Source organism: Ramularia collo-cygni, assembly GCF_900074925.1.
Source record: "Ramularia collo-cygni strain URUG2 genome assembly, contig: RCC_scaffold03, whole genome shotgun sequence".
NCBI lineage: Eukaryota > Fungi > Ascomycota > Dothideomycetes > Mycosphaerellales > Mycosphaerellaceae > Ramularia > Ramularia collo-cygni.
This window is the reverse complement of record NW_019716257.1, coordinates 1777621-1801465: the sequence shown is the minus strand read 5'-3', so window position 1 is coordinate 1801465 and position 23845 is coordinate 1777621. Positions and strand designations below refer to the sequence as shown.

The window sequence follows — 23845 nt, the reverse complement described above, 5'->3', positions numbered from 1 at the left end:
GGTAGCGTCATCTTGGTCCCCAAGCCCGCCCCATCGGGAAATCCCAAGCACAGATCTGTTCACCAGTGGAGGCACGGGCCGCGCGGTAGTATCCTTGATGAGATCAGACATCAAAATCGGCATCCGATCATCGATGGGCGCATAATTTTGGTGTCCATATGCCACGGACTTTCGGTCTTTCGAGTGCTCCGGCAATTAGTGATGATGCTCCAACGTGTAAGAAGGTCGTGGTGAGMCCTTTATAACATTCCTTTCATTCCTCGACCACATCTCCCGTTATTTCCCATTCCAACTCCCGTGCTTCGCGTGGCAACTTCAATCTCGAGCGGTTTGATTGCTAGCAAGCATGACGGAACTGATTCGCGATACCGCATTTGGACACATTGTGCGATTTGTATCGCGAGGGAAGCTTCTACAGTACCAGGAGGAAAGAGACCCTTCGATTTGGACCAAGTTCATCGATGAGAAACAATCGGGATACCTGGCTCACCATGGCACAACGGATCCACCTGAAGACGGTAAAGAGCCGGAGACCCTAGGAGGAGTACGCACTCGCGAGGACCATGGGAAGAAAGAGCGATCGGATTCGAACAGCTCGTCGGACACAAGGGTTGGAGAAAATGGAGAGCATATCAATCGCGCAAGCGGCGTGAAAGTCGATGCGGAGAAAGGCAAGGACCTGGATGTTGTCACTTGGTACAATGATTCGGATCCTGAGAACCCTCAAAACTGGAGTCTGGTCAAGAAATGCTTCGTCACGTTTGAAATCTGTCTCCTGACGACGAGTATCTACATTGGCAGCTCGATCTACACGGCCGGAACGCAAAGTGTAATGGCTACCTTCGGGGTCTCTCAGGTGGCTGCGACTCTTGGTCTCACGCTCTTCGTCGCTGGATACGGTTTGGGACCTATGATTTGGAGCCCAATGTCGGAGATTCCTCAAATTGGAAGGAACCCAATCTACCTGGCCACTCTCTTGATCTTCGTGGCTCTGCAAGCCCCAACCGCCCTAGCTTCGAACTTTGGCATGCTTCTCGCCTTCCGTTTCATCACTGGTTTCTTTGGCAGTCCGGTCTTGGCTACGGGAGGTGCTTCTCTCGGCGACATCTGGTCGCCCAAGAAGCGCGCATATGCCATTAGTATTTGGGTAAGCATTGATCACCGCGGGAGAATACCTGCTCCCCATCTGCGCAAAATGCTAACACGCGTGCGTACGACAGGGTATTGCAGCGATCTGTGGTCCAACGATGGGACCTCTCGTCGTAAGTAATTCGTTCGTCGGAACGCTTCACAGCGATGCTAACAGACCAATAGGGTGGCTTCGCAGTCCAGTTTGGACCTTATGGATTCGGTGGTTTCACAGCACCATGGACCTGGCCAATTTGGGAGCTGATGTGGCTCTCTGCATTCTGCTTCGTCTTTCTGTTCTTCTTCTTCCCGGAGACCAGCGCCAACAATGTGAGAATTGCACATGTTCTTGGATATCTCCGTGAGTTGGAATACTGACGAGCCTTTTAGATTCTCCTCCGACGCACGAAGCGCCTGCGCAAGTTGACTGGCAACGACAAGCTTAGTATGTGCTTCCCTCAAGGATATGATCGAGAGCGATTGACTGACACTTCGTCCTCCAGCTTGTGCTCCTGAACTCATGGCGGCCGAGATGACAACCCGCGATATTGTAAGCTACTTTGATGCCCACAAGATTGTACGATGCAACGCTAATCCTTCTCGCCTGCAGGTGATGATGTCGCTGGTCAGGCCATTCACTTTGAACTTCACAGAGCCAATGGTGAGTCAAATCAAGCGTACTTCCTGCGCCAGCAATTGAACTGTATGCTGATTATCTCTCCCAGGTATTCCTGCTGAACTTGTACATCGCTCTGATCTACGGTCTCCTGTACATCTGGTTCGAAAGTTTCGTCATTGTCTTCGTTGACATTTATGGATTCGGCCTTGGACAGGAGGGACTGGCTTTCCTCGGCATCCTCGTCGGAGCATTAGTCGTCATCCCTCCCTTTTTCTGTTACCTTTACTTCGTCCTTGAGCCCCAGTTCGACTCGGAAGGTAACATTCAGCCCGAGAAGAGACTGCCGCCGTGCTTCGTTGGAGGAGTTTGCATTCCCATCTGTCTCTTCTGGTTTGGATGGAGGTTAGTGCCATCACGTCTCAAACAATGCTGTACTCGGCTGACATTGATGTAGTGCTCGTGCTTCGATACATTGGATTGTGTAAGTTCTGGCGTGGACACCGACTGCTGGATCGCATTACTGACGTTGAGAATAGACSCATCGTCGGCTCAGCATGGTTCGCCATTGGCTCGTTCCTCCTCTTCAACTCGATCCTGAACTACCTGCCCGACGCTTACCCAGAGTACGCTGCCAGTGTGCTCGCTGGAAATGACTTGTTCAGATCGGCTTTCGGTGCAGGCTTTCCGTAAGTTGACAATCCTTAACATGGGAATCAACCGTCGAAGCGTACGCTAACGTCTCACAGATTGTTCGCCTCGGCCATGTTCAAGGACCTTGGGGTTGCATGGGCAAGCAGCACTCTTGCTTTCATCTCGATTGCTTTCATTCCCATTCCATTCGTACTGTACAAGGTGAGTGATGTCCATGATATGATCCATAAGGAAAAGTTGACTGACTTGATTCATCCTCTAGTTTGGACCCACTTTACGAAACAATTACTCCAAGGCAGCACGCAAAGATGAGAAGAAGGAATAGAATAACAGGATTTTCGAACTACCTACTTCCCATTGATTGAGATGTTTCCAACGAGTGTGCTGATGATACCCGAACGAGACCAGTATGACTATACATAGACGAACAGTAATATGAAACTTTTGCACGCTTTAAACGATCGAAGATTACGTCTTTTCCAGATCCGGGCGTTGATGACAGAATGAGTGAGCGGCGAGGACAAAATCGACCGACCCCTCGGAAGTATCGTTTGCGGAAGTCCTGTTCACACTAGAACTTCCGCCATTTGGAAGTCAAAGCTTGTGATGCTATCAGAGAGCCACTTTCAACATGTTCGATAGTGAATTCAGCTCAATTGGAAACTTCACTTCGACGCGTTCGCGGCGGTCTGGCGATTTGGGAAGATTCCATTAGTCCGCTGCCTTGATGRGTGAACCACTCAACTATGCAGGGTCAATCCTGTGCCCAAAAAACCTGGGTCCACTTCCCGAATCCGATGCCGCCAAGTATACAGCCGCTCAAGCACATGCTACGCTGTAAATACTCTGATGTTACACTGTACAAACCTTCCATGCCCGTCCACCAAGATTGAACATGTTGGAGCGCTCTATAGCTTCACACTGCGAATTGTTAGCACTTGATACGTTCGATAGAAATGGGATGGAGACAGCACCCACCTCCACTCGTGTTCCTCATCTCCATACTGGATACCCTCRATCCAGTCCTTCATCTGCAAAGTCACGGGTCCGACCTCGCTGTTCTCGGGCAGGCCACAGTCGATCAGCTTACCCTTGTAAGAGATCGATCTGATGGGTGAAACGGTGGCCGCAGTACCAGAGCCAAATACCTCCAGTAAGCGACCCTCACCCGCAGCCTCAACGAGCTCGCTCATGGCAAATCTCCGCTCAGACACCTTCCAGCCTTGAGGTCCCATTCTCTCGCGCGCGAGTGTGAGGACGGAATCACGCACAACGCCGTCCAAGATAGTTCCATCAAGTGGAGCGGTCATGAGCTCCTTCTGACCCTCCTTGTTGACGATGCAAGCGAACAAGTTCATGGTGCCGACCTCAGTCACGAAGTCCTCCACTTTGCCAGTCGCAGGATCGACTTCCTGGAAGAGCCATAGGTTTTGGTGGAAGCCGCGAGATGCAGCTTGCATTTGGGGAACAATGCAGGGAGCGTAGTTGGCGCCCAGCTTGCTCGCACCGACACCGCCGGGCCAAGCTCTGACGGCGTAGTCCGTGGCCTCGAGGGAGATGGCTTTGAAGCCAGTTGGGTAGTAAGGGCCGACTGGCGATGCAATCACGTAGAGCATAGCACTACCTGGCGGTCYAACTCCCAGTGTCCGTTGGGTGCCAATCATGTTCGGTCTGATGTACAAGCTGTAGCCGCGTCCCCTGAACATGTCTTGATTAGCACTTTGCAATGCAAATTGTTACTTGCATTGACTCACGATGGAATGAAGCGCTCCTCCAGCTTCACGTACTGCTTCAGCAGCTCAATCACCGCACTGCCGTCGAACGTGGGCAATGCTATCCGCGCTACACTCTTGTTGAGACGCGCCATGTWCTTGTCCGGGCGGAATAACCTCACACCGCCATGCTTGTCCTTGTACGCCTTGGTGCCTTCGAATGCCTCAAACGCATAGTGAAATACGCACGTCGCAGGATCCAGCGACAGGTTCTGGTATGGCATTATCCGTGGGGCCAGCCAACCCTCTGTTGCAGTCCACTCCAGCGACATCATGTGGTCGGTGAATGTGCGGCCAAAGACCAGCTCATCATTGGGCGTGATGGCCTTTGGCGTGGTGGTCTTGGTGATGCTGAGCTTAGAGGCATCGACTCTGCTCAGCGCTGGATCGCTCGCGTCGGGAGCTTGAATGCTGTATGCTCTCTGCTGTCTCGTCGTCGCTGTCGCGCCATGACTTAGGCAGCTGCGATTTGCCGTGCGTGTGGCCCTGGGAAGGAGCTGCYGAATGGACGCCATCGTTGTGTATTGTAAAGTTCCAGCAATCATATCCTCAACTCCTCCAGCAACCCGTCTCGTTCGTCAACACTGAAGGTCACAATGGCTCATCACCGCAAACAATTGCTCGAATCTCGGGAGGGCGCGAGTTTCGGAGGATGACTCGCTCGATTGGCCGACTTCGGACTTCGTGTTCGGCTTCCGACCACTCGGGACAAGAAAAGGATACCACATGAAACGCGATGGCATGGCATGGCAGAGAGACTGTTCGAGCTTCATGGTATCATTATATACGGATTACATCACCATCAACACCATGGAGGTTGAGCCTTTGCCGTTCCACCAATACCGCACGAACACCGTCGATCTGGCTGTCGACCCGTGTTTCGATTTTCCAATTTGTTCTCATCGATACCTTCATCATATCTAGCAGCATCGAACGGCATGGAGCTTTGTAGCGAGCCAACGCCGCACGCGTTACCATCAAATACGGGAAGTACGTTATCTTGCCAACTTGTCCGGCCACATATGATGACTGTTGACCTTGGCACTTCATCGAATGCCCTGCCAATCGCACATGGCAGAAGTTTGTTCGTTCCAGACTACGGGCTGGAACTGCCTTATCGGTTCGAAAGGACCTGGTACTGCCTCGATCGGATTCAGCATGAATCGCTGTCGGGGGTCGCCATGAAAGGTGGCTCGTCTGTGCTGCGCATCGGGATGCATTGCCTTCTCTGCCTCGACCATCTCAGCGACTCCAAACTTTGGAGTRATGGTACGCATTGTAACATAGCTATCAGGCGGAATGTCGCCGGATAGGCCAGGATATTCTTGGAAGAACTGGGTGTCCATTCGCCAGGATCGCATATCGAAGAGTGACGATTCAAACTCTGGAGAGAGTTGGTAAAGGTGTGAGTCTGGTGAAAAGGCAATGACGTCTAACGGTTCGCGTTGCCACGATACTCGAAGATTGCGAGCAAAGCAGGTCCAGAACTTGTTCGTCAGGACATTAATATGTGCTCCCATCAGTCGTTCCCGGAGTCGGGGCCATGTGAGGTGTTCCACAACTGGTTCATGGACTACTACCTCCGTTGCCCTGTCACATAACATCAATATTTAGATCAGCTGAGTGGGCAAGGGTAGCTTACTGCGGACTGAACCATGGCGGCAAAGGCCCCTCCACTACTGTCGGCAGGTGAACGTTGACTTCGGACAGGTACCKCAGGTGCAGCATACGAAGTACACTGATTCTCTCCACGAGGTTGATGTCCTTGAACAGGCATTGATCTACCATTTGAAGTACAGCCCAGAGTGGGCACTGCTGTTGGTACTTCGACAATGCCGGCCAGCCTTTGAGAACCGCGGTGATGATGACATCTTGATTATATCTATCATCGAAGCACACGGATCCTGGTGATATACTGCGGATGTGCTTGACCAGATTGTTCAGAAAGTTGGTGAGGTCCCTTCCTTCGGCTCTAGGCCGCGCACTGGACGTAGCCGGGGACCAGGGGTTCTTGGTTTGCGTTTGAATCGCAGGCGTCAAGGCGTCAGATCCGGGGAAGTATGCGGCTGCAGATACAGCGGGAACAATGGCACTGCTTCGCGGAAGGCCTTCCACTAAAGTCTCGACACCTGGCGACTGGGATATTCCCAGTTGCGAGCAATCGAACTGTCCAGCTCCATTCGGCATATCTGTAATTCGTCAGATCACAGCAGAACCTTCAATGATATGGGTCGTCTTACCATCCCATTGTAACACCTTTCCCGGACTTGTCGTCATTGAGCCATGTGAGGTTGTGTTGGTGCTTGAAGAGAGGGCGCCTGCACCTGGTAGGGTGGTAGACGGTACATTGACGCCTAAGCCTGCAGTGGTAAGGCCAGATGCCGTGGCGGTGGAGGCTTCCGACTCCAATTGGAGTACACGCTCCTCCAGAAGTGCAAGACGGTCCTGGACTTCCTTTTTCAAAAAGCGGTTCGCCTTTCGGTCCGCATCTTGTTTCCTCGCACGCTGCTCAGGCGTCAGGACACGTCCCGAAGCCCAAGCCTTTTCCTTGTCCACGCCGGCGCGTTTTGTCGTGCGACCGCTCATGCTACGTAAAGAAAGACGTGCCGTTGTATCATGCACGGAAGATCCACGAGGAGCGCAACGTCAAGAACCGAGACAACGTGGGATACGCTCAAATATTACTCATCAGTCGATGATCTAGGCCTTGAAGGATTGGACGCCACAATGGTCGTAGATGTTTCGCCCGTGGTATGTTCAAAATGTCTGTACTGGAAGTGAAGGTGCAGTCTCGAATGACGGACAGCCTCTGAACGGCTTCACTCCAGGGTACACTGCGAACATCTTTTGGTATGCGCCTTATGGCATTTCTCCCCGCATGGCACGAACGCCAAAGACGGGTCTGGATCACCCGGGGCGCTCTCRCGCTCAAGCGCCACGCGTCGATCATGCCTCTTTCAGCTGGTGATGAAGCTTATTGGAGGCTTTCTACGCTGCTGATTGCTCAGTATGTGCCAAGTGCACTATCTGAACTCTATGCCGACTTGGAAGCGTCACGGGTGTGGCTGTCAGTGCGATCGCACAGAAAAATGGCTACCTCCTAGAACCTACATGATGTTAGGCGGGTCCAATACTGTAGGTCCCATTAAATGGTCCCCTGCGGCACAGTGATTCCTTTTGAGTGTCAAGCATGTAGTCCATGAAAGGAATGGATCCACTTCCGACGTCGAGGCATGTTGGCCGTCAGCGAAACAGCGAAGCCTCCACAGTTGACGCATCGCGTGCAATTGGCATATTGTTCACACATCTCAGCAATGTCCCCGTTATGTGAATATGAATATGTCCTTTACCGCTCGGCCTCGACTCGACGTCTCGCTTGTCCAGTCGCTTGCCTTTGCACAATGATTGTCAACGCAGACATCCAAAGGCGGGAAAGGAGGAACAGGTCGAAACGGGGCCTGTTGGAATGGATATCATGATGGTGCCCAGATTGTCGTCATTTCGGATTKCTCATCTCTCGCCGCCGTGAACTTGGTCGAATGTTTCCGGTAGCCGTGGAAAGGCTGCTGACGTTGCCGAACGGCGGATACTGGACTAGCGAAGGTTCGTCGTCGATAAAATGGTAGCCGGCKACAAGGCGCTTGGGAAGAAGAGGAAGAGAGGATGTGGGGCTCCAGATCGATGCCAAGAGGCCGCTAAGCAGGTGAAAGCTGATGACAGCTGCGCGTTTCCGACAACCACGATTCTGCCACGACTTGAGACCGAGTGCTCAATGACGATCAATGCCCTTGACGATACGAGATCACGACCGATGCACTCTTGAGGCTTTGCGATTAGCATGCGGCCTCCTGGCTTGAATTCGCTCGATCGACGCGACATGAACTCTTGATGGTCATCCACACCCACCTGCCACCATGTTCTCGTCGGCGCTGAAGTCGTTCTCGTCGAACATCTCGAACAATTACACAATAGCTCCGCAGCCTAGTGGCYCGTCGGGACCATGGAAGATATTCGATGCGAAGAGGAAGCAGACCGGCAAAGCGGCCTCCATTTTCGTCTTTGATAAGCGCAGTCTGGAGGCGCAGAGCGGAGGATTCAATGGTCGGAGCAGTGCCGCGTCGTTGAAAGAGGTGCTGCACAGATTGAAGCTCGAGGCGAGCAATCTCGCCAAACTGCGACATCCCTCCATCCTGGAACTGGTGGAGCCAGTGGAGGAGACCCGGAGCGGAGGGCTGCAGTTCGCTACGGAAGCTGTGACAACGAGCTTGGCGGGTCTGCTGCAGGAAAAAGACGAGCAGGAGCGGGGTGGCGCTGGGGGAAGGGCGAGCCGCTTTGTGGTAGAGGAGTCAGATGGCACACGGCGGCGGCGTGAGTTGGAAATTGACGAGCTGGAGATCCAAAAGGGTCTTCTACAGCTGGCCAAGGGGCTGGAATTTCTTCACGAGAGTGCAGGCTTAGTGCATGCCAATCTCACGCCGCATGCGGTGGTTGTCAATGCCAAGTCAGATTGGAAGCTCGTACGTTCAACTCTGCGAGAACATGTCCTCACTTTGGAATATAACGGGAGCCTGCTGCGGTGGTGTCCTTGAGTTTCCAAGTCTGACGGTTCGCGTCCCTTTCCATTCCTCGTCGATATTGACTCTTTCGTTTTAGACAGGCCTGGCATTCTGTGGCCCGCACGAGAGCAGCACTTCGGCCACGTCTTTGACGCCCATTAACCTTTATGAAGTCCTGAACCACGACCCGAGGTTGCCCAGTATGGTCCAGCTAAGTCTCGACTACACAAGTCCGGACTTTGTGCTTGACAATTCGTTGACCCCCTCTGCGGACATGTTCTCCCTTGGACTACTTACCGTGGCCCTATACAATAGTCCGCACACCTCGCCTCTGAGCACTGGTGGGTCCATATCCTCGTACAAGCGGATATTTGCAAACTCATCTAGCATCCCCACATCGAGCAACAACTTTTTGGTCCCTTCGTCACATCCGCTGCCGCCTAAGCTGCGGTCAGATTTACTACCTCGRTTGATCACCCGGAGGCCTGCACAGCGACTGTCTGCTCGCGAGTTTCAAGAAGCTAGCTACTTTGACAACATTCTCGTGTCGACCATCCGTTTTCTTGATGCCCTCCCCGGGAAGACTGCAAACGAGAAACTGGCATTCATGCGTGGGCTGCCCAAGATTACACCTCAGTTTCCCAAGAGTGTCTTGGAGAAGAAGGTGCTGCCGGCATTGTTGGAAGAGCTCAAGGACAAGGATCTACTGGCTCCCATATTGACCAACATATTCGCCATGATCAAGGCAATGCCATCAGGGAAAAAAGCCTTCGGGGAACGAGTCGCGCCCAAACTGACAGAGATATTCATTACGAACAAGTCTGCCGAAAGAGACTCCTTGAAAGAGGCAGGTATCATGGTACTACTCGAGAACATGGATGTAGCCACGGAAAGCTGCCCTGGCAAGGAGTTCAGTGATCACATTCTGCCGGTAGTGATGCTAGCGATGGAGTCACCGAATCATTCCCTGGTAGACACCTCTCTTTCTAGCCTGCCGCTCGTGCTTCCAGTGCTGGACTTCTCCACCATCAAGAATACTCTGTTTCCGGTGGTCGCAACCGTCTTTGCGAAAACGTCAAGCTTAAACATCAAGATCCGATGTCTGGAAGCATTTCACTTTCTATGTGGTGGCAAAGGATCCGACGCTGACGGTGACGACGATCTCAACGGAATTGGTATACCGGAGAAGAAGTCGAATGCTACCTCGAGTAGCTTCGTTCTCGACAAGTACACCGTGCAGGAGAAAGTCGTGCCGATGCTGAAAGGCATCAAGACGAGGGAGCCAGGCGTCATGATGGCAGCTTTAAAGGTATTCCGGCAGGTAGGCGAAGTGGCCGATTCCGATTTTCTGGCGATGGATGTCCTCCCTGTATTGTGGTCCATGAGCTTAGGACCGTTACTCAACCTGCAGCAATTCCAGGCGTTCATGACCCTTGTCAAGAACCTGGGGAATAGGATTGAGCGGGAGCAGATCAAGAAGTTGCAGGAGATGTCAGGCGGGAGCATGACTGCGGCTGGCAGACAATCAAATGCCGCCGGCCGAGGTGCTGTGGGCACCAATGGGATGAGCAAAGGATCCATGATTGGCGACGACACGGACTTTGAGACTCTGGTCTCGGGACGTAAGTCAGCTCCGAATGGGGACGACCTTATGAACGATTGGGGTGGAGCATCAACGCAGCCAGTGGTGGGTGGTAGACCACAAGTTACGCCAGCCTTCTCCTGGCAATCAGCACCTGCTCCACAAATGCAGGCACGCCAGTCTTCGATGTCCTCAACCATCTCTACACTCCGGCAGCCCATGCCTACGACCAGGTCCATTACGCCAGATCTTGCATCCTTCACAGCACTCACCCCGAGCAGCCAGTTCTCACAGCCGTTGCAGCCTAGCCGACAAGCCACAAACATGGCTCAGCAGACTTATCCAACTAATGTGGGAGGCGCAACAGGCGGGAATATGTCTTCGGTCTCGGGTGCTCCTCGGTTCAATCTATCACCTCCTCCAGCCAGTCCACAGGCTGTTGGTCAATCAGGCTACCAATTCCCCACGGTACAGCCTGCCGCAGCGAAACCTTTGGAGCAATCACAGCAGAATGGTACTCAGGGCCAGCGGAGTGGCCTAGATAGATATGAGAGCTTGTTGTAGCGAAGATACCCCATCTAGTCAAACCCAACGACAAACTTCAGTGGTTTCAAACATTGTGATCCCGGAATAGCTACCACATCGTCTCTGTGCACTGGAGGCTGTCCAGATCCACGGAGTTCTCTCAGACATCCCAGCGCTGGTGCGTCAACAGCGATTCATTGTCTTGCAGGGATAGGTTTGTTGTACATCATGAGGCAATGTCTTAAGAACCCTCAAATTCTCTCGGTGCATAGTTTCAAACGAAACACCATAAGCCTCTCCAGATGAGCGTGTATGACGCAGGTACCATATTGACATTTCAATTTGCACTGACTAGAAGACCTCATCGATCTTCAAAGTAGAACGATTGCGGTCCTGACATAATTCTCAACATCGTGTAACCGTAACCCCAACCCCAACCCTAACTGTGCCAAGAACGTCGAGATCTACAATTCCGTTGAAGTCGAGAGAACTTTCGACATCAGCATTCCGTTCACTTACCGTTGGGGCATCTTGCTCACGCATCTGCCCCAGCGTCGTGCCCTCGAAAGGTTCTGGAACACTTCACATGCGTGGGCTGCTATTGTCGCCAACGCTGGTTTTCGAAGCAATCTGGAACAAGACGCACCGGCGCTGTTGTTTCGGCGCGCGACTCACGTCCGCTCTGCCGAGGGTCGTGGGAGGCGGAAAGTAATGATGTCGTGGAGGTAGAGGCTTCGTGTGCGCGCATAGCGCACTGCCAGGCGGGAGTAGTGATGAAGGTCAGCGGCACACAGCGTGCGTGCTACGTAGCATGTGCTTTGCTGTCGCTTCACACACATGGCTCACGATGAGCGCTTTGCGATCATGGAAGCTGCGCTCCCGCCGCGTCACGGACCTGGGATAATTAAAGCTGGAACCAGTACCTGACGCTCGAACGCTCGAGCATTAAGGTGTCCGTCCCCTGCTGCCGGTTTCTTGATCCGCCTTCGGTGACGATGACGGCGAGTACATGATCGTTGCTCAAACATGCAAACTTGATTCAACCATCAACATCCGCATGTACACTGCACAACAGACCTCATCACACGGTTGTCATTCAGCAATTCGATTGACCTGACCTCCCATCTCTCGCGACTCGAAGCTCTTCACAAACCTCTTCTTCAGGCAATACGATGGCACAGGCTATGTTCGATGACGCTAGCCACCACAATGCTGGAGAACTTGACTTGAGCAGAAAGGCCCGAGGAATTCACCGGTCCAGCAGAATCAAAACAGCATATCGCTCATTCATGGTCTTGAAGGATCTGAAGCCAGGCCAGATAGATGCCTTTTTAGCATCGTAGGTGCAAATAAAGGACGGTGGCACATGTTATTGGCATCTCTTGGATACTGTACTTGGAGGCGAGAGGCTCGGAAGATCGGCCATCACAAGAGAAGAGACCATTCTGCACATGCCAATAACGATGCTCCACACGCCCTCTCCCCATATTGAGAGGAGAGGAAACGCTGACTTTCTGCTTTGATTCTAGATACGTCATCTATTCGCTTGATTGGAAAGATGAGAAGAAAATGCTTGAGACTTTGGGTCCCAACTACCAGCAGCAAGTTGGCGATTGTCTGTCAGACTACTACAGCGTTCTCAATCAGTGAGCTCGAATGATTCCACATCAGTTAGAAGAAGTTGCTGACGTCGCCTGCAGCCTGTGCGCTATTGGGGATCTCGAAAAAATGTACATTCCTCCAGCCATGGACCTTAGCGCATCTATCGTCATGAACCAAATACTCTATGAAGAGAGTGTCGCCAAGGAGCTGTGTCTACCGTCACATGCCAAAGTTCTGGACCTTGGCTGTGGTCGCGGACGAGTTGCAGCGCACGTTGCGCGGATATCCGGAGCCAGTGTCACCGGCATCAATATCGATGACGACCAGATAGCAAGTGCCCGCGCATTCAACAACGAGCTTACCAACGAGTTCATACGGCATGACTTCAATGAGCTTCCACTTCCGTTACCATCGAATCACTTCGACGGCTTCTACCAAATCCAAGCCTTCAGCCTCGCCAAAGATCATACGAAATTGCTCGAAGAGGTGTATCGAGTTCTCAAACCAGGAGCGAGAGTCTCCATGCTGGACTGGGCGAGTCTTGACGCATACGACCCGAACAACCCAAAGCACGAGCAGCTCATGCAGAAGATCAAACCTCTGATCGGTGCTGTTGGAACTCCGACACCAGAAAGCATGCAAGAAGCGCTGAAAGCAGCAGGCTTCCGAATCATTCGCATGAACAATGCAAGTRTCGATGGCCTCCAAGCGCCTTTGATCGAGAGGGCAGACGGCTTCTTCTGTACCGCGAAGAAGACGATCTTGGGCCTGGTTCGCATAGGAGTTCTTCCCGCGCACTTCAAGACACTCTTCGAACGTCTCACGCAGGATTGTGATGCCTTTGTCGAGGCTGACCGGGCTCGCCTGATTACGACCAGCTACCATTGGCTCGCGGAGAAGCCGCTGACAGAACCCAAACTGTCTCCAGACAGCTCAAACACAGGATCATCTTCGGCATCTCCCTCAAGCTCCCAGAAGACGCTGTGAGACTGAAGCAGGGTAAATCCTTGCGGCTTCCGACTACCAGGTCAACACWCCACCCCACGTCATACGGCAGACACGCGAGGCAACAGATACTTTGATGAGGCATGGCCTCAATTTCCCTGGCAAATGCGATGAGAATATTCCCAAGGCAACAGATTTCTTTCYGCATAGACAGGCACACACTGCCTGGTCTCGCGATGAGACATAGATTCATAGAGTCGAGATAATGTACTCGTCTTCATGCGAAGACTTAATCCTAGCTTACCAGTAATGGACACATTTGGAAAAGGCACGAGACGCATTTGGGGACATCTGCATTAACCCGTCTAGTTCATCTACGGAACTGTGGCACAGCTGTATCATGCTGGTTTCCTCCTCCGGCCAAGACCGCTGCCTCGCTGAAGCGAGTGGCAGCAAAGGGATGTCTGGCACAAACCGTCGTATGTCTACGATTCCTCGGCCTTGGCCTTCTTCTTCTTTGAGCCGCCCATGGCCGCCTCACCAGTCTTCTTCTGATGCACGATGAACTTGGTGTATGCCTCTTCCCGGTCCCATTCGAATCCGGCAAGGTATGGTGCCTCCATCTCGTCATCGGCCTGACACGGAATCGATTAGCTSTGTACAGGCATAGTGCGGGGCATTGGACAACTCACCTTCTTCTTGAACTGCTTGTGGATGGCGTCTAGTGCGTCCTTGATGGTGACTCCCTGTCGATTCCGCGCGGTGACTTCGAGTCCCAAGGGGAACTGGAGGTCGATCTTCTTGATGGGTGGGGTGCACAACAGCTTCTTGAGGTACTCCTTGTCCTCGACAGTTGATGGTGAGGTGTTCAACTTCCTGCTCTTGGTCAGTGCGAGCTCGACGATACGATATGAAGCAACCTTCAAAACTCAATGGTAATGGACGGTCATTGGTGTGGATGAACTCACCAGTTGAGCTTCTGAGTTTCTGGTGCGATCTTGAGCTCTACTCCTTCCTTCTCTGCGTAGCCCGTCAGCATGAGGAAGTCGCGAAGAGGGGCCATGGGCTCCGCTTACCAAGGTCGTCAATGCTGAAGACACCGCTGACAGTGCTCGACGTTCTACGATGTCTGATGGGCTTGGTGTCGCTTGGTGATGCTGGAGCGTCGTCAATGGCAGAGTCAACCTTGCTAAGAGGGACCTGGACTTCTTGGACAGCGGCAGACATGGTGGTTGCTTGTGCTGGTGAGTGGTGAGGTTGGTTGATGTGCTATCGATTGACTTGATTGAAGCTGATGGTGGATGAAGGAGAGGAAGAGAAGAGTGAGCCTGGTCGGACAAGGGATGACATGGAGGGAGGGAGCTCTCGAGCGGGGTCTGCTGTGCTCATCCCTCACGAAGCATCACGCGACCATGCCCGTGACTGGACCTCTCCATGGGCTCGAAGAGTCGCCAGACGTCAGCTTTAGTCGCGGCAGCGCCCGCCCCCGCACACCTACCCCGGACTTTCGATCGTCAGCTAATGCAGGTCGCAGAATGGATAAGATAGTCCTTGAATCATTGAGAGAGCTTCTACAGGATATAGGTGGAGACAGACAGTAGACGGTCGGTCCGAACATGCTCAGCAAAGTCGCGATTCTCCCCGGTGCGTGGAGGGAATGCTGTCAACAAAGGTCGACATGACGCAGATAAGCACGGAGCTCAAAACCCGAGCTTTGTTTCACTCCTGTGCTCGGCTGTTTCAACAAAAGTGCCGAAGCTTGCGGTTTTATACCGCTTTATTCACGTTCCAACATATGTGATAGGTATCAAGAAAGCTGACTTTGTGAACCTTAAACCGCCCCGTCCCGTCAACATATTTCTCTTCTCTGTGAATGTTTCAGCTGGTCAACAAGCCCCAAGCCTATGAAGATCTGAGGCGGGGAACCCCTAACCATTGGCCAACGAATGAATTGCGACTTTGTAAATTTTGTAATGGAAAAGCGTGGAATGAGGCGCTGTCTTGAGGCCATGTCAGATATGCATCACTCTTGGCTGTTGTGTAAAGCAGTGCACGAGACCGCGAGCTGACCTTCCAATCTTGGACCGTACAATCTAGCCTGGCAAATGGAACTAAATCAGGAAATGGTGAAATGGTGGGCGTATCGCTGCCGCGGGTCTACACAAATGCAAACGCCTTCTGCTCGCCCGAAGCTTGGCGTGGCTTGACGGCAGATGGTCATGGATTCGAACAAATGCCAGGCCAGAAAGATCCGACAATCTCACCCTCGATGCCATCCTCAGCAGAGCAGGGAGATGTTCGTATCTCGACCCACAAGGAAGTCGATGTTGATGGCGAAAGGTTGGTAACAGAGTTTATATGCCGGTCTTCGCCAGGATCGCGTGGAATCGACTTGGCAAACTCGTGGCGTTCATACCGGGGAATGCTGGCTGAAGCCGAAGGAGCTTCTCGCCGAGCTGGAGGATACCCTCAATCAGCCTCACTTCACCCGGCTGACTGGCGTGGGCGCATCTCTCCATAAGGTCGGCAGAGCCATTGTGATGAGCCACGCTCACCGCCGCATTACTCGCGATCATGTATATTGTACCAGGTAACAGGACGGGTCCTTGCCTTCCTTGACATGAGTACCTCGTGCTGGGGGAGACGCATGCACTTTTCCACGTGGTGCTCACAGGAAGGAAAGAAGGAACGGTAGAAGAAGGCGCTGCCACCACGTGGAAAGAAGAGGCGATACCACCTACCACCAACAACTTCACGGTTGTCACACGCGAGGCAGACCCACTTTACCGCCGCCCCATGCAAGAAACGAAGACCACCTCTCAAATTTGTCTGAGCGCGGCGTGCAGTGGCGTTCATGTGCTGTGGCTGGCTGCAAAAGGTATTATGTCTTCCTATTCCCTCCAGATGCTGCGTCTGCATGTCCTTTGCTTCGATACCGCCGCGATACTTCCAAGAGACAGCCAAAGCTGAGCAAACCGGAACAGATTGGATTTCTGAAACTGCACACGACACAGGCCTGGTCGTCGGAGGAGCATCACCACCGAATAAGAGGCATCACAGCCCATGGCTCATTCATCACCTACCGCGAGGTGCATCTCACCACGCCTCACCGATGGAGACTCACAATTCTCTGCCAAGCCCGCTGTGAGAAACAGGACTATCAATGGAGCCGTCTCAAGCAAATCAAGTGCAAGTCGGCTGCATGACCAAGGCGACCAGCCCAGCTTGCGGCCGTCGAGGAGCAATCTTCCACAGGACCATCAGAAAACAGCTCGTCCTGCCAGCAAGAAGAAAGCCGGTGGCTTGCTTGGATTTTTGAAGCTGAAAGAGCCTTCGACTTCGGCATTGCAAGACTTTGCTGATCACGAGAGGAAAAGGGCGGCGCAGAAGGGCGGCAAATCCATGGCGGCCGGCATACCGAATGCTTCGTCTCAGAAGCTGCCTGATCACGTTCCCAGAGTCAACAGCAAATGGAATGGCCTTCCTGAGCCGTCAAAAGCCAAGCAACGGAAAACAACCAATCAGGTCGACGCAGTGAGTGTGGCTGGTCCGAGAAAATCTAGCTCTTCATACGCTTCCTCTGGAATAGCAAGACAGCTGGACATACGGCCTCTGAATGCTGGCAGTGGCGGGATTCCAACACCACCGCCGTCTATCATACGCTCAGCCTTGCAAAACCATACAAATGGGTCCCCGAGCAACAAGCCACCGACTCCACATTTGCTCCCGTTGATATCGCCACTTGATTTTCCGGTGGAACGTCGAATCCCTGAAGAGCTCCCAGTCCTCGATTCCTCAAGCTGCATGTCCGCCTCGCCTGAAGGATCGCCAAGGACACCTGTCTTTGAAGAGGGAGCCTTCGGGCTGCCAAGACGTAGCATGAAGACTACCAAGTTCCAATGACACATCTCATGTCATGTCTGGTCACATTGAATCGTTCTCAGCGACCCAGCCAACGGAGTCCTTTGCGGCAGGACTGTCGATCCCTCAATGCATGTGACCGGTGGAAGCATTGTCCGCAAGACTGACAACACATTGAACGACAGAGCGTCCAGATGGGAATGGCAGCCTCTACGACAATGACGAATTATGAAGCTCACGCGAGCCCAACTCTCCCAACAGCTAGCTAGTAAACCTGCTCTGTATACCCCAAGAGATCTGACCTGGAATGTCCAATTTTCACCTCTAAAATTTGTAGTCACCCTCATCTCGCTCTATGCATTCTCACATTTACACTGTCGGCTGGCCACATGGTAAGACCCAGCCCCTTCTTCAAAGCCGCCATATCTGTGCGATCAACCGGCTCAATAGCGTCATACTGCTGCAGCATCCTGACAAGGATGTAGCTAGCTTCGATCAGAGCGAATTGTTGTCCAATACACACTCTTGGGCCACCACTGAAAGGAAGGAATTGCCACGAAGGGATCCTCTGTGCCCAGCGTTCAGGTCTAAAGCTCAATGCATCTTCACCCCATAGATCCACCCGTCGGTGCATGAGGTAGACACTAAATGTGACGACTTGCCCCTTCTTGATAGCAATTGGCATAGTCTCATCAGGACCTCCTCCTCGAGGTAGCGTTGTGTCTCTCACGGCTTGGCGATTGTTGATTGGTACAACGGGATGTAATCGTAGGACTTCATTGAAGAAATGCTGCAGAGGCCGGCAGCTCTTCAATGCAGTTGCTGTAATACTCTTCTGTGTGTTGAAATCGTTCAGAATGGCACGTCGTAGGTCGTGGAAGATTTCTGAATGTAATGCTAGTCGCGTGAAGGCCCATCCCAGAAGCGCCGCTGTGGAATCACGCCCAGCGAGCAGGACGGCCAGACTTTGATTCTGGAGTTCTTCGCGGTCTTGACATTGAGTAGCCAGAGCGGATAGGAGATTGTACTTCTTGCTCGTAACTTTGCCAGGTTGGGAAGCATTGAGTGCCTTTTCCACGAATTGTTCGGTGAATGCCCGGATTCTTGCCACGGCTTTGCGGAATCGCCTACCGTCTGCTAACCAGTAGGCGCTTTGTAGACGTATACGATTGAGAAGAGTTTTGTTTACGAATTCGAAGTCTTCCCGGAACTGTTTCGACCCTTGAAGGCCATCAGCTTCATCCAGAGAACATCGCTGTGACTTGACAGACTCTCCGAACAGGAAACTGGTGGCAGTATCGAGGGTGAAATTCTGTAGCAGAGGAAGCAGCTCGACTTCTTGAAAGCCATCCATTCCCGCAGATATGGCATCGATGAGATCTCGAACCGCGTCCTCGGTACCTTCCAAATCATTGAGACTTTCACGATTGAATTGAGGTCTGAACAATGCTCGGGAATGTTCCCAAAACCTACCAGATTCAGCATGCGTCGTCTCACACTCGGGTGAAACTACAACTTACCTGCCATCACTGGTAAAGATACTCGACCCAAGAAGTGGATAGAACTGATTGATTCTCATCGCGCCTAGCTCAAAGTCCTTGAATTGCGTAGCAAGCATGGCTTGTACATTCGCAGGCTCGACCGTCAACAGCGAGGTGGTACCCTCAAACTGTGTCCGTTGAGTAGTACTCGCAATCCTAACATCGTCGCCAAAAATGTCGTCCAGTAAGTCTTCCCGTGCTTTCCTCATATTGATGATTCGGCGTAGTCGTATCCACCCGTCCAGAAGTGACAGCGGCCATACGCCAGATAGGTTTCGAGGTTCAGCGGTGGCATGGGCTTTCTTGAATCGACCAAATTGATAGGCCTGCCAGACGTAGCGAAGCAGTCTCCAAACAACATAGCAAACCAAAGCTAAGCTGATATATGAGGTGCCGATGCTACCAATTATGTACATTTTCTGAATGCATGCGGCTGAAGCCTCAAGTTTTGAGCAAAGCTGTCCTAGGAACTGTTAAACTTCTGTGTATAGAAGTTCTCGGAAAGCCAGTTCTTCTCTTCAAGACCTTGCACTCGGTGCACATTGGCCAAACGTTAGCCATGATTGGTGGGGATCGCTCTGCCGCGTCTCAGCCGGTTCGCGTATGCGTACAAGCGAAGACTCGCCTAAACGGGACGCTGTTAACGAGATCCGCAAGGAGGGCGTTTCATACCGTGGTCTCTGCGATAGCGCTCGCTTATGTAGCCAATTGCTCATACGCTCTACCTCAGCAACTCTTGTGATATCTGGAATAGCGAGTCTTGGATATTAAACAGTTACATTAAAGATGCCGCCAGCGAGAACGGACATGTTGTCAATGCCTACCTCCTAGGAATACAGCACGCAGTCGAGCAAACCTTCTCGTCGGCTTGCAGGCAAGGTCTCTTGGCACTGCCAAAGCGACCTTTTTGCTCTTGGCGGTTCACCTACCAATGGTTAGGCACAKTCAATCTCCGGGCAGTGCCTTCCGGTGCGACCCAGCAGTATCATCGACCGTCAAGACGGAAAGGTTCGTGACGTCCTGACGAAGCTCCGCTCAAGTGGTACTCACTCTTGTCAACGACAGGGTCAGCTCAGGGGAGCTACGAATCGGCCTCCCAAGGCGAGCCTTCAAGCATGAGTTGTCTCAAGCTTTCAAGTCGCCGTCCTTTTTCGACCCATCTCGACTCAAGCCATTGCGCCATGTCATCGTCGGTCTGCGGCAGTTGACTTAGCTCGAAACGATCGACGTGGACATAGAATTGCCACTTTCGATCTAGGCGAGGTTGAGATAGCGTTTGCCAGAAAGAAGGAGGTGACGTTTGAAAGATGGTGCCCTTGCCATAAGCTATGGTCACATCGTAGACAGCTTTCATGTGAGGCGCCCGGCGTAGTTTCTGGACAGATGCAACAAAGCCTTTTTTGCGCGGGAAAAGAAGGTGATCGCCCAAAGTCTTCTGATTTTCGCGACACCAAATCTCCGCTTCTTGTCTCTTGGAGGCCGTGTATCGTGTAGCTTCGCTGTAAGCTATGAGCCCTGTGGAATTGATTAGTAACCAACCGATTCTCGCGAGACTACTACGCTATCATCATGAGCGGTTGTGACTTACAGGTAGGCCATTTCCTCTCCAAGATACCGTGAAAGACTCGGTCCATCTCACGCTGATCCTCAGTCCAGCGCCTGCTCACGAGCGGGAACCCCATGGCCCACAGGCCCCAGCCGAGAAACGGGACCCATTTGAGTTGCTGCTTCGCGAACCAGCGGCACCTGCTCAGCATCCCACACTTGATGGCGAGCTCCTGGATCATGTAGAAGTCGGCCCATTCCACATGGTTCGCCACGACAATGGCACTCTCGCCGCGCGGCAGCCTGCCCACGCCTGAGACCACGATCTTGGCGCGGTTGATGCGCGTGAAGATGAGTTGGATGCCGTGCCATACCGAAGCGGCAATGGCCGAGGAGGCGTTGTACGCCAGATCGGGAGCGACAGCGGAAAGTGGCAGCAGGGCGGACAAAAGGACATCGGCCGCGAACAGGTGAGCCAGCCAAGGCAGTGTGAATGCCGTGGACCGAACGGTCAGCACCACGCACCAGAGCCACATTCTTCCTTTTGGGCGCGTCTCGTCCTGTTGTTGCAGGGAAAATCAGGCGAGGCCACCTGGGCAGGCTCCAGGGCTGACATTGGATGAGAAAGAGCAGGGATCAGGAGCGGAGCCCACCAACCCACACGGTGAAAGCCGGACCCACTCTTGCCGATCACTCTCGTGCAACATCTGTGAACCTCTCTGAGGTCTCCTCCACAACTTGCAAGGCGTGCTACAACCACCTACAGCCCTCCGACTCGCCAGACGCAGTTTCGAGGCGTTCCTGTCGTGCTAGCATCGTCGCCGGGCCTGGGGGACGCCAGCTCCCGACCACCCAAAGCTGCCACGCTCGCCGTCTTTGCCGGTCTCGGTCTGGACCTGGGAAGAATTGGCGCGAAGCTGCATTGGATCTTCTGGGTTTCCAGACTAGCGAAACATTTCAGACCACCCGCTCGCCGCATGACATATTCGCGCTGTGCAACGAAGACGACAGGAGCAGTCAACCATTTCCCCCCTCAACATCATCACGAGCCTGGCTTCCCGCCGAGACGTTGACCTGACCACGATTCGCCCTTCCATTTCCATCCCATCACATCGACAGATCACCCTGCTTGCCTCGTGCAACTCGCGCTATCTCGCATTGCTCAGCAAACGTGTCTGGTGCACGTCTCCATTCCAAATTGGCCTGCGACAGTGCCATCGGCCACAGCACGCCTCTTGTGCCAGCTCTCCGCGACAGATCATCCGTTTCACTGTTGCGTACCACCGAGGTCAGCATCTTCATTCGCTTCTGCACCGTTGCTTCATCCTCTCCTGCTGTCACCTGTCCCATGCCACCGTTAGCCGAGTAACCTTTGGCCCTGTCTGGTGAACGTGAAGATTTGATATCTCCACATTGTTGTAGAGATGGCTTGAAGCATCTTATTTCCAACCAGGTCATTGCTTGCCCGTCATCGTCCAGACACAAACATCTTCCAATTTCCCCGGCCATTTCCATTGCTGCAGGCAGCTCCACTTCCAGCACGCAACTAACGGCGACATTCTCAAATAGCATCTTGACATTACCGGACTGAACTGGCAACGATGACGACCTTTTCAGGACCTCACTCAGTTCCGCACTGCCAGGTGCAGATGGACGGGATGAATCACGATATGGGATATGGTGAGTTCAGCTGAGCAAAGCCCAATCGTTCCATGCCTCCCAACTTTCGATCGTCACGAGAGAATGAAAGATTCTCCCCTGCCGTAGTTTTTGCTGCCGTCGCCTTTAGCACAGAGGCTGTAATCTTCCTTGATCCTCATCGCCAGAGCGTGACTCAATGATTCCATCAATCGTTGCCGCGGACAGAAATATATGCGCATGCTGACATATAGCTTCTGCACCTGCGACATTGAGCTCCGTTAGGGCAGGCATGCAGTTACAGGCGCCTTTGAAAGGCTTTCAAAGCCCGGCTGACTGGCTATGTCTGTTCTGTCGAGCTCCTTGTCGCCGGTCGTGGTGGCGTGCATTTAGACATCAACCCGACGCCCAGCGAGAGAAGTCCCTTGGGTAATCTGAGCTTCTTCAAGAATCTCAATCCCGACAAGAAGCAGACCAAGGGTACGCGAAGCCCACGTCAATATGTTCTTGTATACTCACAATCGACAGATGGGCAACCTGCTAAACGCCGTGGTCCGAAGCCTGATAGCAAACCAGCTTTGACGAGGCGCCAGGAGCTCAATCGCCAAGCACAAAGGTTCGAATTGTCAAACACGGGATCTATGAGTTGCGCTGACTTTGACAGGACCCACCGTGAGCGAAAGGAGATGTACATCAAAGCCCTGGAGCAGGAAGTTCTTCGATTGAAAGAGGTCTTCGCTCAAACGAACCGCGAGAGAGATGCCGTTGTTGATGAGAACCGGCGGCTGAAAGAACTCCTCTCTCAGCATGGCATATCTTACGACTTTGGATCCTCGCCCATCAAGTTCCAACGCGAGAACAGCTCCTACGGCCCAAGCTCCAGCGGTAGCATCTCCGGTAGTTACCGTGGTGCTTCAGACAGTACTGGGTTCTCCCCACCACCGCCAAGCGCTCCACACAACCAAATGGGCCCACCGCAGGGCATGCAACCAGCGAATCGGATGCGCAACATGGCTCAATTGCCATCCAGCAGGCTCGACTACGACCAAGTCGGAATTGAGTTTGTTTTGACGTATGACTCCCAAGGCAGGCCAATGCAGATCCCCGACCCATATCCATCGCCGCCTCCGCAGGGATAGTCGACCGAAGGCTAGTCGACTATCTCGACCTCGCCTCGGTAGGCCTCACGAGCGGTCAGATTACGAATCAGCTGACGCTCACGTTCTGCACAGACTCGAGCGACCCTGCATGGATCACATGCAGTATCTCATGGTACGATCCCACAACCCAGAAGGCCAGCCAACGCACCATCCCATGGAGAACCCCGATGATAGCGAGCACCTGCATGCGTCCGGGCACGCTCTCATGGCCACGGGCACACCCTTCTCTCATGTGATGCAGAAACCTGCAGAACCATAMCCGCACCAAATGCCTGCAGATCTCGACCCGAGCGCGCTCGCGAAGCTGCTTGACTTGAGCGCACGTTTGCCGGCGAACGTGTACGACCGTGAAGGCGAGATTACTCCTATTATGGCGTGGTCGATGATCCTACGCCACCCCAGGGTTGCGGAACTTGATGTCCAAGATGTCGAGCGTATCAAGCAGAGCCTGTCGACCAAGGTCCGATGTTACGGGTAAGTAGTCCCAAATGAGGCATATGCTTGTGCGACGACTGATTTGTCGATTGCAGCTTTGGTGCCRTGGTTGAGGAATTTGAGGTCCAGGACGCGCTCCTCTCGGTTTTTGCGGAAAAGGACAATATCTCCACGATGAATCATGCTGTCGAGGCACACTCAATTGCAGTATACTGAGTCAGCTTTTCGCTTTTAGCGCTTTCTTTTTGAGGACTACAGGACATGGCGGCGTGAATGCAATCATGA

At 52.9% G+C, this 23845-nt stretch overlaps 10 protein-coding genes; 5 read left to right on the top strand and 5 right to left on the bottom strand.

The window, feature by feature from the left end:
- Window positions 1-346: 346 nt before the first annotated feature.
- On the top strand, window positions 347-2723 carry RCC_03058 (related to FLR1-Putative H+ antiporter regulated by yAP-1 and involved in multidrug resistance; the record flags this gene model as incomplete). XM_023768350.1 has 11 exons in its annotated part: window positions 347-1147; window positions 1221-1262; window positions 1315-1458; window positions 1519-1573; window positions 1632-1678; window positions 1739-1789; window positions 1854-2149; window positions 2202-2228; window positions 2284-2433; window positions 2494-2599; window positions 2661-2723. The coding sequence occupies 11 exons, from the start codon at window positions 347-349 to the stop codon at window positions 2721-2723; spliced, it is 1782 nt and encodes a 593-aa protein (XP_023624118.1).
- A 583-nt stretch (window positions 2724-3306) lies between these two features.
- On the bottom strand, window positions 3307-4685 carry RCC_03057 (probable branched-chain-amino-acid transaminase; the record flags this gene model as incomplete). XM_023768349.1 has 3 exons in its annotated part: window positions 3307-3319; window positions 3377-4096; window positions 4153-4685. The coding sequence occupies 3 exons, from the start codon at window positions 4683-4685 to the stop codon at window positions 3307-3309; spliced, it is 1266 nt and encodes a 421-aa protein (XP_023624117.1).
- A 531-nt stretch (window positions 4686-5216) lies between these two features.
- Window positions 5217-6756, bottom strand: RCC_03056 (uncharacterized protein; the record flags this gene model as incomplete). XM_023768348.1 has 3 exons in its annotated part: window positions 5217-5760; window positions 5813-6359; window positions 6411-6756. 3 exons carry the CDS (start codon window positions 6754-6756, stop codon window positions 5217-5219), a joined length of 1437 nt encoding a protein of 478 aa, XP_023624116.1.
- A 1328-nt stretch (window positions 6757-8084) lies between these two features.
- Window positions 8085-10872, top strand: RCC_03055 (related to bovine rhodopsin kinase and to YGR052w; the record flags this gene model as incomplete). XM_023768347.1 has 2 exons in its annotated part: window positions 8085-8687; window positions 8824-10872. 2 exons carry the CDS (start codon window positions 8085-8087, stop codon window positions 10870-10872), a joined length of 2652 nt encoding a protein of 883 aa, XP_023624115.1.
- Window positions 10873-12005: 1133 nt separating this feature from the next.
- Window positions 12006-13422, top strand: RCC_03054 (related to SAM-dependent methyltransferases; the record flags this gene model as incomplete). XM_023768346.1 has 3 exons in its annotated part: window positions 12006-12172; window positions 12363-12479; window positions 12534-13422. The coding sequence occupies 3 exons, from the start codon at window positions 12006-12008 to the stop codon at window positions 13420-13422; spliced, it is 1173 nt and encodes a 390-aa protein (XP_023624114.1).
- A 443-nt stretch (window positions 13423-13865) lies between these two features.
- On the bottom strand, window positions 13866-14607 carry RCC_03053 (uncharacterized protein; the record flags this gene model as incomplete). XM_023768345.1 has 4 exons in its annotated part: window positions 13866-14015; window positions 14073-14256; window positions 14349-14400; window positions 14457-14607. The coding sequence occupies 4 exons, from the start codon at window positions 14605-14607 to the stop codon at window positions 13866-13868; spliced, it is 537 nt and encodes a 178-aa protein (XP_023624113.1).
- Window positions 14608-16443: 1836 nt separating this feature from the next.
- RCC_03052 (uncharacterized protein) lies at window positions 16444-17283 on the top strand (the record flags this gene model as incomplete). Its single annotated transcript, XM_023768344.1, has 1 exon — window positions 16444-17283. The coding sequence occupies one exon, from the start codon at window positions 16444-16446 to the stop codon at window positions 17281-17283; it is 840 nt and encodes a 279-aa protein (XP_023624112.1).
- Window positions 17284-17584: 301 nt separating this feature from the next.
- Window positions 17585-18991, bottom strand: RCC_03051 (related to cytochrome P450 family protein; the record flags this gene model as incomplete). XM_023768343.1 has 2 exons in its annotated part: window positions 17585-18710; window positions 18762-18991. The coding sequence occupies 2 exons, from the start codon at window positions 18989-18991 to the stop codon at window positions 17585-17587; spliced, it is 1356 nt and encodes a 451-aa protein (XP_023624111.1).
- An 872-nt stretch (window positions 18992-19863) lies between these two features.
- Window positions 19864-20863, bottom strand: RCC_03050 (related to 1-acyl-sn-glycerol-3-phosphate acyltransferase delta; the record flags this gene model as incomplete). XM_023768342.1 has 2 exons in its annotated part: window positions 19864-20297; window positions 20371-20863. 2 exons carry the CDS (start codon window positions 20861-20863, stop codon window positions 19864-19866), a joined length of 927 nt encoding a protein of 308 aa, XP_023624110.1.
- Window positions 20864-21928: 1065 nt separating this feature from the next.
- Window positions 21929-23776, top strand: RCC_03049 (related to transcription factor pap1; the record flags this gene model as incomplete). XM_023768341.1 has 6 exons in its annotated part: window positions 21929-22007; window positions 22359-22445; window positions 22494-22581; window positions 22630-23037; window positions 23198-23599; window positions 23656-23776. 6 exons carry the CDS (start codon window positions 21929-21931, stop codon window positions 23774-23776), a joined length of 1185 nt encoding a protein of 394 aa, XP_023624109.1.
- Between the last annotated feature and the right edge of the window lie 69 nt (window positions 23777-23845).